General features: G+C 45.1%; 1 protein-coding gene across 2 annotated transcripts in view; it reads right to left on the reverse strand.

The window, feature by feature from the left end:
- PDE4A (phosphodiesterase 4A) overlaps positions 1 to 12,351 on the reverse strand; it is a 122,775-nt gene that overhangs the window by 15,024 nt on the left and 95,400 nt on the right. For both annotated transcript variants that reach the window (XM_066613584.1, XM_066613585.1), the window contains exons 7-9: positions 12,011 to 12,104; positions 2,650 to 2,828; positions 461 to 559 (exon numbers count right to left, since the gene is read on the reverse strand). In XM_066613584.1, the coding sequence (XP_066469681.1) occupies positions 461 to 559; positions 2,650 to 2,828; positions 12,011 to 12,104 (372 nt within the window). The remainder of the gene's footprint in view (positions 1 to 460; positions 560 to 2,649; positions 2,829 to 12,010; positions 12,105 to 12,351) is intronic.

Raw genomic sequence — 12,351 nt, forward strand, 5'->3', positions numbered from 1 at the left:
TGTTCATTCAATTCCTCCTTTGAAAACAGGGAAAGAACTTGAAGCTTCAAGGGCTAGGGCAAGAAGCCTACATAAGGGGGCTTCAGAGCAGAAAACAGTATCAGGAGGAAAAAAAGAGCAACATGGTACAGGCAATGGCTTCCACATCCTTGCCTTCCTTCCTTCCTGAGGACTGTGCTACACATGCAGAGTCTACAACCCTTCATATTTGCCATGAGGAAGGGCAGAGAATAAAAGCAATCTGTGTGGCTTGTAAGTACTGGATATACTGAACCATAGGCAGAGACCACTCTTTAATCCATGTTCAGTATCTGTGTCCACTTGCGGACATGCTCTCATTTCATGCACAGGTCCAGATGCTGCTTGGTCGTGGTCTCATTTCTACAAAATGGCTATGGGGGAAGCTCAGTGCCGACAAGTAGAGGAGATGTTTAGCATTGCGCAGCATTAGCAAATATACCTGGAATATCGAATACATGATGCAACTGAGCGACCGATTGTTGGAGTACTCGGCAACCCGGAAAATGTTAAGGCCCCACTTGTTTAGGTTTTCCAGTTCCTGCAGAAAGAGAAAGCTATTAGTGCAAGGTTGTCACAAGCAGGCTTCAAGAAGAAAAAGAAATCATGACAAAGTCAAGGACAAGGCCCCATAAGATGTTTTCTTGACACTGTCAAATAGAGTCTGAGCTGGCATGCCAGGCCTGGGGCTCAAGTGGATACCCCACTGATGCCAAGGTTGAAAACCAAGGAGACTAAACAAAGGAACATTCATTTTTGAGATGGTTCCTAACAAATTTAAGTAGTCATTTAAGGACATGAAAGCCTGGGGTGCTTTGCTTGACAAGAGCAAAGCTGAGATTTTAAGACACTAGGACTGACTAGTTTTGCTGATGAACTCTTCTGAAAGGGTACTTCACATAACTGGTTTAAAAAACCAGATGTGTGAACACAGTTGAGCTATTTTTGAAACCTCAAGTCTGGAAGAATTTAAAAATACAGTATAGTAAGAGAAACATGTGTCCAACAATCTCTTTCTTTTGTCCCATCTGAAGACAAGTTCTTAGTATGCTCTCATTATGTATATTCTGATTAAATTACAAGATCATCAGGATGTTCTCTCTAAAAAATCATTTGTGCTTCTTATATGTTTAGCACACACGTTAAATTAGCAATCTTGGAACAGTTCCTTTAGTTAATGTCGATGCATTTGCGATGAGGGTGTCATATAGAGAGGGCACCACATACTACATATTTTGCTGTCCACTTTCTAAAGGTGCCTGATGCAATTATCAGTCCTGATTAACTGTTGGGAGTGAATACATAACTAACCAGCAAAAAATTGTGCATATACTTGCAAATAAAGTGAGGTGATTGGGGGAGGGAGAGAGAAGAGGGTTTGTGCAGTACTAAGATGGTACCAAGATTCTTTTGACCATCTTGCGGTAGTTCACATTTTGTACAACGAATATGAATTACAAATTAACCATCATGAACTTTTAAGGAATATTCTCAATGGCAGGCTCACTCCTTTGGTCAAGTGTGCCATATGCCACTTTACTAAGTGCTGTGGTACATATGCAGGCACTTTTGCATTAGGGACAGTTTTGTTTTTCATTTAGTGAGCTTGGATCAGACAGTAGTGTAGTGCTGGAGAGACAGGAATAATAACAATAACTTTATTTTTACCCCACCTTTCTCCCCGAAGGGACTCAAGGCGGCTTACAACAGGTTAAAACAGATTAAAAACATAATTTAAAACAAATAAAAACATATTAACACATATCATAAAAACAGCAGTCAGATAAAAAATAGTCAGGTAAAAAGAGCATAGAGCAGCAGCAAATCATAAAAGAATCAGGCCTGTAAAAAATATTAAAAGATGTTAAAAAGGCCAAGAACTCAGAAGGCTCGTTTAAACAGAAGGGTCTTCAGGCCTTGCAGAAAAGTCTCAAGAGAGGGAGCCCTTCTTAAGTCAAGGGGAAGGGAGTTCCATAGCGTTGGTGCCACTACTGAGAAGGCCCTATTTCTTGCTGCCGCCCCACATACCTCCCTAGGTGGCGGCACTTGCAAAAAGGCCTTCTCTGATGACCTAAGAGGACGAGCCAGATTGTACGGGAGTAGGCGATCTCTAAGATACCCTGGCCCAGAGCAGGTGAGGTGCAAGCCTGGTGCTAGGCCCACAGATTATGCAGCTCATGTCCAGGCATGCAGCAAGATACCCATTTTACTTGGTTCACTTGTAGGCCCTCTGCTAACTATCCACTTGCTAACTATTCAGAAGGAGCTAGCAAAAAATTGGAAATGAGCTCAGAAACTTGGTATTAGAGATCAAGAACAAAAAAAAAATTCTTGGAAATTTCTGGCAAAACGCACTAATCTGTGAAAAGACTGCCTAAAAAACATTTTTTAAAACTACATATATTCTGAGATAATGGAGAGTCCATTCTACAAAACAAGATCCTCACCCTTACCTCTGGAACTAGGGCTGAGCAAACTGGGGTACAGAGCAAGGCTGCAGCTCTTTTCTGGAGTCTTGCAACAGCAAGGTCCTAATTGTGACCTCACCCCCACCCCATCAAAGCTAGGGTTAGATCTCCCCCAGTTGACTTCCACCGTCTGGGATCAGCATCCCACCAGTGGAAAGCTTACCTTACTGAGCAGCTCTTCCTGGTCTGTTTTGACCCCAAAGCGAGGGATGCTGGAATTGGTCAGGCTGGAACTGTGCGTGAGTTTCTTGACACCACTGATCTGGCACATGGGTTGCTGCCGCTTCTTCTTCTCTCGCTCTTTCTGTGTTGGGGATGGGATCTCCACATCATTCTGCTTGTCTGAGAATGAGAAGAGTGGATATGATAGAGAGAGAGAGTGAGAGAGAGAGAGAGGGAGAGAGAGAGGGAGGGCGAAAGACTGGTGCAACTGCCCCACAAAACTTTTAGAATTCTTTGAAAAGGTCAACAGGCACGTGGATGCAGGAGAACCCATGGACATTATATATCTGGACTTTCAGAAGGCGTTCGACATGGTCCCTCACCAAAGGCTACTGAAAAAACTCCACAGTCAGGGAATTAGAGGGCAGGTCCTCTCTTGGATTGAGACCTGGTTGAAGACCAGGAAACAGAGAGTGGGTGTCAATGGGCTATTTTCACAATGGAGAGAGGTGAAAAGCAGGATCTGTACTGGAACCGGTGCTTTTCAACCTCTTCAAAAATGACCTAGAGACAGGGGTGAGCAGTGAGGTGGCTAGGTTTGCAGACAACACCAAACTTTTCAGAATGGTGAAGACCAGGAGTGATTGTGAGGAGCTCCAGAAGGCTCTCTCCAGACTGGCAGAATGGGCAGCAAAATGGCAGATGCATTTCAATGTCAGTAAGTGTAAAGTCATGCACCTTGGGGCAAAAAATCAAAACTTCACATATAGGCTGATGGGTTCTGAACTGTCTGTGACAGATCAGGAGAGAGATCTTGGGGTGGTGGTGGACAGGTCAATGAAAGTGTCAACCCAATGTGCGGCGGCAGTAAAGAAGGTCAATTCTATGTTTGGGATCATTAGAAAAGGTATTGAGAACAAAACGGCTAATATTATAATGCCGTTGTATAAATCAATGGTAAGGCCACAGTATTGTGTCCAGTTCTGGTCACCACATCTCAAAAAGGATATAGTGGAAATGGAAAAGGTGCAAAAGAGAGCAACTAAGATGACTGCTGGGCTGGGGCACCTTCCTTATGAGGAAAGGCTACGGCGTTTGGGCCTCTTCAGCCTAGAAAAGAGGCTCTTGAGGGGGGACGTGATTGAGACATACAAAATTATGCATGTGAAGGATAAAGTGGATAGAGACATGTTCTTTATACTCTCACATAACACCAGAACCAGGGGACATCCACTACAATTGACCGTTGGGAGAGTTAGGACAGACAAAAGAAAATGTTTCTTTACTCAGCGTGTGGTTGGTCTGTGGAATTCCTTGCCACAGGATGTGGTAACGGCATCTGGCCTGGATGCCTTTAAAAGGGGATTGGACAATTTTCTGGAGGAAAAATCCATTACGGGTTACCATGATGTGCATGTGCAACCTCCTGATTTTAGAAATGGGCTATGTCAGATGCAGGGGAGGGCACCAGGATGCAGGTCTCTTGTTGTCTTGTGTGCTCCCTGGGGCATTTGGTGGGGCCACTGTGAGATACAGGAAGCTGGACTAGATGGGCCTATGGCCTGATCCAGTGGGGCTGTTCTTATGTTCGTATGCCTGGCCTGTGCAGGAATCTCTGTAGGCAAATCTGCATGAACAACAAGATGTGTGTAGCTCTCCAAGTCCCTCAACTGTAGTACGCTATAAGAGGTTTATTGTTAACTCACAGTTCATTGTCTCTTAGCAGACAATGAAAGCACATGCTTATGGAGTAAAAGGACTAACAATCCTATTCCTGATGTCTCTGATTCGCTTGCATCGAATGGTCAGAGCATAAGAATGGAAAGATTTCTACAGATGCTGGGGATAAACAGTACCAGGCTATGCACAAAAATGTAGAGCTGCCGGTGCCCATGGCACACATTTTATGTGCTGTCCCATCCACCATGGTCTCTGTTTGTAACAGTTTTTTTCCTTTTTTTTTTTTTTTTGGTAATGCTTCTAGCTGTACCCTGGAATGACAGAAACGAGATCTCAGAAGTGTGGCTGCCATAAATGTGAGTATGCAATGGGTCCAATTGTTGCTGGCACCTTTTGCATAGTTCCAATGCCCAGAGCTGCTTTGCAACTATTTTTAATGGTTTTAAAAAATTATTATTAACAGTAGCAAGTGAAATGATGAGTACTTATCTCCAGAAACACTAAACTATACCAATGTTTCTTTAACGAAACAAAACTGCAAACTACCTGTGCAATGCCAGTTCAAGGTCTGTCTGTCTGTCTGTCTGTGCGTGCCAGTGAGCACTCCAAATCCCCAGCACAACAATTATTTTTTTTTAAAAGTACACAAGTTTCCCACCCATGTTGCATCAACAACATGGTGCCCTCTTTTCCTCTTCAAGTTTTTACAGTCATCAAACCACTGAAGCAGGATTGAGGCTTCTTATTGCAGACATTGGGATCATCAGGGCAGAATGAGGCCCCTCTGCTGCCTTTTCTAACATAAATGAATGGCTGTCGTTCACAGGGGGAAGGAGGATGGAGAAAGCAAAATGTTGCATGACAACATTTAGGAAGGAGCAAATCCTGCCAATCATCAACAACCCCTTTGGAGTTGGGCAGTAATGCGTCCTCTCTTCTCCTGAAGAATGTTCCAACAAGGTGGATAAGGGGTGGTAGTATGTTTCTCTTCATCCCACTGGCAGAACAAGGGGCATTGCCAGGCCTGCTTTTTCAGACTTGACTCTACTCCTGTCCTCTCAAATTGTCCATGGCCTCTAGACACAAGGAGGAGGTCAGGAATACAAACACAGGAGTTGATTTTATATGGAGAAAGCAGCCTCCAACTCAAAGTCAGCTTCTGGGTTTGGATGGGGGAGTTTTCCTAACCTCCTGAGGGATGGGTGGTGAAGCCTGCAGTCAGACTAGGGGAGCAGGAACAGACTTGGAAAAATAGGTTGGCTATCCATGCCTCGTGTTTTGCTTGAGGCAATGGCTTCAGAGATGAGGACCTTTCTGTATCTTCCCTATCTTTCAAACATGACAGGCCTTTATAGCTAACTAAAGACAAGAAGAGGTGGGGCTTTGGAAACAACAATACCATTAATCTCTCTCTCACTCACACACACACACACACCTTTTGATTCAAGCCTCTTTCCTGGATTCAACCCTCTTCCCTGATTCAAACCTTTTCCAGGGGTGGGGTGGGAGGTACAAATCTGCCCAGTTGTTAATATTTATTTAGAAAGGGACTAGAAAAAGCAGCAGGTCTGCATATGCCCCTCCCTGCAAGGCACCGCCCTCAGAGCAAGGTTATTACCTGCCTCCACTGACATCTATTAGGTGTGGATGGAACAGCATGCAATTGTATGTGGCTGGCACATGAGAGTTCCAATGGACTTCTCTGTGTGTACAGGGGTGGTGTGGTGTGCAGGACTGGAGGGTCCTATAGGGTCCTGGAGGGTTCTCAGCACAGTGTGAAGCAGTCTGGGGGAGACTTACCCTCAGGAGTGCAGGGTCTGCTTCCCCCAGCTTCTTCTAGGACTGTCTCCAGGGGCAAGAAGTCACGAGTGGGTGGTACCCACTGGGAGAAGAGCGGAGGTGGTGGGGATATCCTGCCCAAGGGTAAGTGAGGGACACTGGGAGAGCCCAGTGGGGGCAGGAAATGGGGAGGGCGCAGGGTGACAGGGAAGTGAGAGCGAGTCACATCATGGCAGGGCACGGCTATGCCCCAATGATAGCTGCGGGAGTAGCAGCGGCACGGGGGCCTCATGGCAGAGTGGAGGGGTGGGCCTGAGGCCCTTGGGGGAAGCAGAGCATGAGCCATGGTGACATTCTAGAGTGCCAGGTCCTACAATTGCTAGGAAGCAGAACAGTGACATCACAAAACACGCAAACCAACTAGCACGCAGCTGAAATCTCTGAGGTGGGTGAAAACAGTGCCTGGGGGAAACAACACTCCCTCCCTCAGAGCCTTTTCTTTGCCCTGCCCAAATCTCTGGAACGTATTCTAAAGTGCTTAGACTCCTGCCAAGTTCAGCTCTCATAAGACCCTTGCATGTATACAGTATAAGTAATGTGAGCAAGTTCAGGGTTTTCTACCAAATTTGGCAAAGGGAGTCCATCCTTGTGCAGGCTGAGGTGGCGCCCTAGAACAACTTGCATTGTCACAGAGGATTGAGTGAATGGGAGCAGCCCTGCAGGAGACAGTGCAGGAGCCCCATTTCACCTATTGCTTCCTTAGTGAGCCAGCTTCTTGTGTTATTGAGAGGAGTTTGAGATTTGACAGGGAGCTGGCCCTGACAGAAGTAGGTTAAGGCCTCAGACTAATGGGCTGCCTTTTGTATGGTGAGCACTACTTGAATTTAGCATTCCCAGGCCTAGTTTGCTTGTTTAGCACAGACAATTTAGGGATAGATGGGTGGACATGTGTGCAAGTACACGGAGGGAAGTCATAGCAGGTACAAAGCAAGATAATGCCTGAACGGTAGACCAACAAACAGAGAGGCAATAAGAGAGAGTAGGAGGGAGCAGAACCAAGAGTCCCGATTCCCCTCCTCCTTCCTCCAACTAATAGCCTACATTCCCTCTTCAGAGCCAATAAGACCTCAGGGCCCTGGCTGCTTCCTAAAACATACTAAATTCTGCTCCTGTTCCAGAGTCAAGAATGGAATCCAGATGTCGAGGCAATTCCCAGACTTGTCACCCCCAAGGTGTGCTGCTAGACACAACTTCCGCAGAAATCACTAAGGATCGTGATATCTGGGCCTGTACTTGGCAGTACTAGTCGCACACACCTCCAGCTGTCCAACCTGTGCGCCTTATCTGATATGCAACTCTCTCCCCACCGCAGAAACAAGCTCTGTGCTGGCTACAATTCTCTGGGCTACAGGCCAAGCCATCAAACACCAGGAGCCTGACATGCTTTTCTCTCACCTTTTGCAATGCAGCAGCTTGCACTGCTGTGCCAAGTGACCTTGGCAGGACATGCAGCTGTGGCAGGAGCAGGGAGTGAGAGTTTTGGCCCCTGCACAACTAATGCTCGGCCTGAGCCCTCGAGTCCAAGTTCTGACTCTCACACAAGGCTCCCATTGAAGTGGCAGTTTGCATCAACATTTGCTTAAGGCTGGGTATTTGCATCTACTGACGTCAATGGAGGCCTGACTTCTGGGGAATTCAATGGAGGGAGGCACACAGCAGTTTGTTTCGGAATCCCTTCCTGGCTCGCTGTTCCTTCCTGGCTCAGGGAGTGTGTGGATCTGTGAGGAGACAGATACGTGGGGAGGCCTGAAACTCAGCAAGTATCTTCTGCATGATCATGTATACCCCTGTTTATGAATGTGAAACCGGTACATGGCTTTACATGCAAGGCCAGCATATGCAACAGAGTGAGAGTTATGTCATCTGTCCATTTGTGTTGGATATGTTTATGAACATAATAATTGTTTGAAGGAGAGAATTTTGTATATGATGGTGTGGGCATAAACTGTAGAAGTACTTTGTGCTCAAATCTTATGCATGTTTACTAGGAAGTCAGTCCCAAAGAACCACACACAGGACTATAGCTTTAATCTGCAGTAGCAAAGTCTTTCAAACTTTAGTTTGTCAAACATGGGGGTGACCCAGTCATCAAACCAGAAGTTAGTAAAGTCTATTCCAAGCACCCAAGGGTGCTGCATCCAGGTCTCATGCTCAGAATTGTCCAGCACTTGGTTTGCGCTGTGTAGAAGAGGCAAGTCTCCTACTGGGTTTGAGATGAGCAACAAAAAGGTAAAGCTGGACATCTGCATTTGTGCAAGGTGGGGTTAAAGCACCTCTACAATTATGCACTGCCTACAGCTACATGCATTTGCTGCAACAGAACAAAAGCTTGTTAATACTGGCAAACCTCAGTGAAACTAAATATGAAATAAGAAACCTTGAAACAAATGTTTAATTACTAGGGCAGCGTTATGCAGAAAAAAAGTCTGACAAGATTAGATGTTAAGATGGAAATACAGAGCTTCAAATAATTTACACTTTTAAAAATCTGATGCAAAAGGACGTATTTTAGAGAGTGCATCTACCCCCTCCGTATATCTCTGCAGTACCTTTTTACACTGCTATTTGCTGTGAGGTGCTACTCTTGTTTTCCTGGTTGTTCTAGAGCAGGGGTGCTCACACTTTTTTGGCTCGAGAGCTACTTTGAAACCCAGCAAGGCCCGGAGATCTACCAGAGTTTTTTTTACAATGTTCGCGCCATCATAACATATAACATTTATGTGTACAATGTATGTTGGTGTACCTTGAGCCCCACTGAGTATAACAGGACTTACTCCTGAGTAGACATGCCTAGGATTGGGCTGTGAGGCTGCAATCCTAGCCACACTTACCTGGGAGTAAGCCCCATTGAGTACAATGGGCCTTACTCCCGGCGTTTCCTCCCAGAGGCACCTGAAGGGGGGGTCAGCACTTCGCGATCTACTCATATCGCGATCCACCTATTGAGCACCCCTGTTCTAGTGCCTTTCTTGGGACTGGCCCCCCCCTTTTGCTAGTGATTCCATAGAAATCAACAAATCAGGGATTACACGGGAAAGGTGAGAATGTCACGATTCCACACAACCAAACAGATTTGGCTACATGATTGTGCCACCAAGAGCAAAAAAGTCAATGCTCTGCCCTCTGTTTAATTGGTTGTCAGGATTGCCTTGGCACTGGGAACACTCCTGAGGAGAGCAAAGGCATGTGAGGCTTCTCTCAAATGTGTATCCAATGGTGCTAGACCCCTGCCTGCAGAGACAAATGCTGAACACAAGGAGAGTTTTTCCCCATGACCCAGAATTGTCTTTGGAAACACTTCAGAATGCAGATGCTGACTATCTTCCATTTTATTAGATGACTCTGTATGGGATGAGCTTTTGGACAGACAAACTCAGTCTCATTCCAATCCACACAATAAATGTGGAACATCATGAGACTGCCCGGGGCCACAAGCTGTATCCCTTGATTCTCTCAAATTTTAGCCAAATCTTGCCCACCCATCACCTTCTAAAAACAGCAGCTGGGGAGTTGTCACAACTAGTAAGGGGGCTGCCTCCTCTTGTCACCCTGTAATTTGAGCACTACCTAAGAAGCAATGGACCAGAATTGACCTCTCTCCCAATGTTTTCATATTGCTTCCAAGTCACCTCTCGAAAAACGACTGAAAACTCTCTTTCTGTGTATGTATATGTTTTTAGAGTGCATGTGTGCACATGTAAATCTTCATGTAAACTGGTCTTTTACTTTTAGCTCAGCTCTAAGGGAAATATAATATTAAGAAATGTTCCTTAACAGAATACAGTCATCACTGGAGAATGAATTAGTTCATTATTAGACATGGAATAAGAATTTTAGATTGCAGACAAGCTATGTAGACAAAGATGAATAACCTAGAGACATTTTAGTCAAATACTCTGACAAATCTAAGAGATTAATTCTACAGGCTTTATAGTAAACCCCTGAAATTTCTATTGCAGCCCAATTCTACCTAAAGCCCCATGTGGTGATGTGGCAGTGCCAATGTGTATCCTGCAGGGGAGTTTTGGTATGTTGAGGTCTCCTTTGCATAACAGAAGATGTGTTCCCTTGCCTCAGGATAAGCCCCCACTGCAGCCACAGGTCAACTTGGGCCTGCGGAAGCTATATCTCTGACCAATGAAGGCAGACTGGGCTGGGGAAGGGGGTTAGGATTCAGCAGGCACTGCTGCCAGTGAATCCACCCCCTTTTTGGGCCAAATCCACTCTACTCCTTGCCCCCCTCCCCTCCCCATTACGTGTAAAGTAATGCACACTGGGGCAAAAAATCAAAAATAGAAAAATAGAAACTTCACATATAGGGATGTAGGGTCTGAGCTGTTTGTGACAGATCAGGAGAGATCTTGACCTGCTGGTAGACAGGTTGATGAAAGTGTCAACCCAATCTGCGGCAGCAGTGAAGAAGGCTAATTCTACGCTTGGGATCATTAGAAAATGTATTGAGAATACAATATTATAATGCAAATCAATGGTAAGGCCACACCTGGAGTACTGCATCCAGTTCTGGTCACCACATCTCAAAAAGGACATAGTGGAAATGGAAAAGGTGCAGAAGAGAGCAACCAAAATTATTACTGGGCTGGGGCACCTTCCTTACGAGGAAAGGCTACAGTGTACGGGGCTCATCAGTCTAGAAAAGAGGCACCTGAGGGGGGACATGATTGAGACATACAAAATTATGTAGTGGGTAGATAGAGTAGATAGAAGGATGTTCTTTTCCCTCTCACACAACATCAGAACCAGAGGACATCCACTAAAATTGAGTGTTGGAAGAGTTAGGACAGACAAAAGAAAATATTAATTTACTCAGCCTGTAGTTGGTCTGTGGAACTCCTTGCCACAGGATGTGGTCTAGAAGGGGATTGGACAAATTTCTGGGGGAAAAGTTCATCATGGGTTACAAGCCATGATGTGTAATGAGCAACCTCCTGATTTTAGAGGGGCTACCTCAGAACGCCAGACGAAGGAGAGGGCACCAGGCTGCAGGTCTCTTGTTGTCTTGTGTGCTTCCTGAGGCATTTGGTGGGCCGTTGTGAGACAGAGGAATCTGGACTAGATGGGCCTATGGCCCGATTCAGCAGGACTCTTCTTACATTCTTATGTACATCCCCTGCCCCTTTCCACCTCTTCCCTGCTTCCCTCCCAACCCCTGCAAGGTTGGTGGTGGGTGTCTGACCATTACACAGACCTAGCTGGTTGTGGTGGAAGCTGCCAGGCCATGCTTGCATTGACATGTTTATGACAGCCATAAAGATAATTCTGCTACCAGAATGTTCGTTCTGGTGGCGTAAATAGCTCATAGGATTAGGCTGCCAATTACATAAATATTTAAATCCTCTCAGACCTTTCATCAGAAACATAAGGGGTTTGTTACTACAGTTTTATCAGAAAACAAAACCAATATTGACAGGATTTCCATGTAAATTAAATTACTTTACCATGTAGATCATACAGTATACAATAACCCAAAGGCGGTAAACTCTTTTTGGAACACTTGAAGAAATTTGACAACCGTGAGAGCCGTACTGACACTTGCTGTTTGACTAGTCTGGTACAGACGAAAGAAAAACATTTGAGTGCTGGTTATGTTTTGTGAAACCTGTGGTAAATCAGTATCTTAATTGGGTACTAACAGATTGTACTTGATTGGAATGTCTCATTTGCAGAAAATGATTTCTAAATTATTTTTTTCTAACCAGAGAAACAAAAAACAAACAAAAATCTACACTTACGTATTTATGAACAATAACAACAACAAAAAGAGTGTACATGGGTACAGGAGCAGGGTCCCGATATTCCAAAGGTATGGACTTCTTTGCACTCACCTAAGAAGGTGTTGGAAATGTACTCAGAGACTTGGTTTCCAGAGCGGCTCATTTCAGAGAGGTGAGTTAGTTCACGGTTCAACATTCTTTTGAACTATCAAGGAAAAGAAAGAGGAAGGAGTTAAAATACAGATTTTTGGTCATGTATGTGAATGTGAATGCCCCCACAGGTGCATGCTTTTTACTGGGTAATTACTAATTGTGTAGGGCTGTGCGGGACTCACACTTGGCAAGAGAACAGTCTCATGGATGTGTCCATGCTGCATGTGCTCATGGAAACACAGAGGTCTGGAGAGTGAGAATAACTATGCACACTGGTATCAACACCTGTTTGCAGTGGT

Source organism: Tiliqua scincoides, chromosome 2 (genome assembly GCF_035046505.1).
Source record: "Tiliqua scincoides isolate rTilSci1 chromosome 2, rTilSci1.hap2, whole genome shotgun sequence".
NCBI lineage: Eukaryota > Metazoa > Chordata > Lepidosauria > Squamata > Scincidae > Tiliqua > Tiliqua scincoides.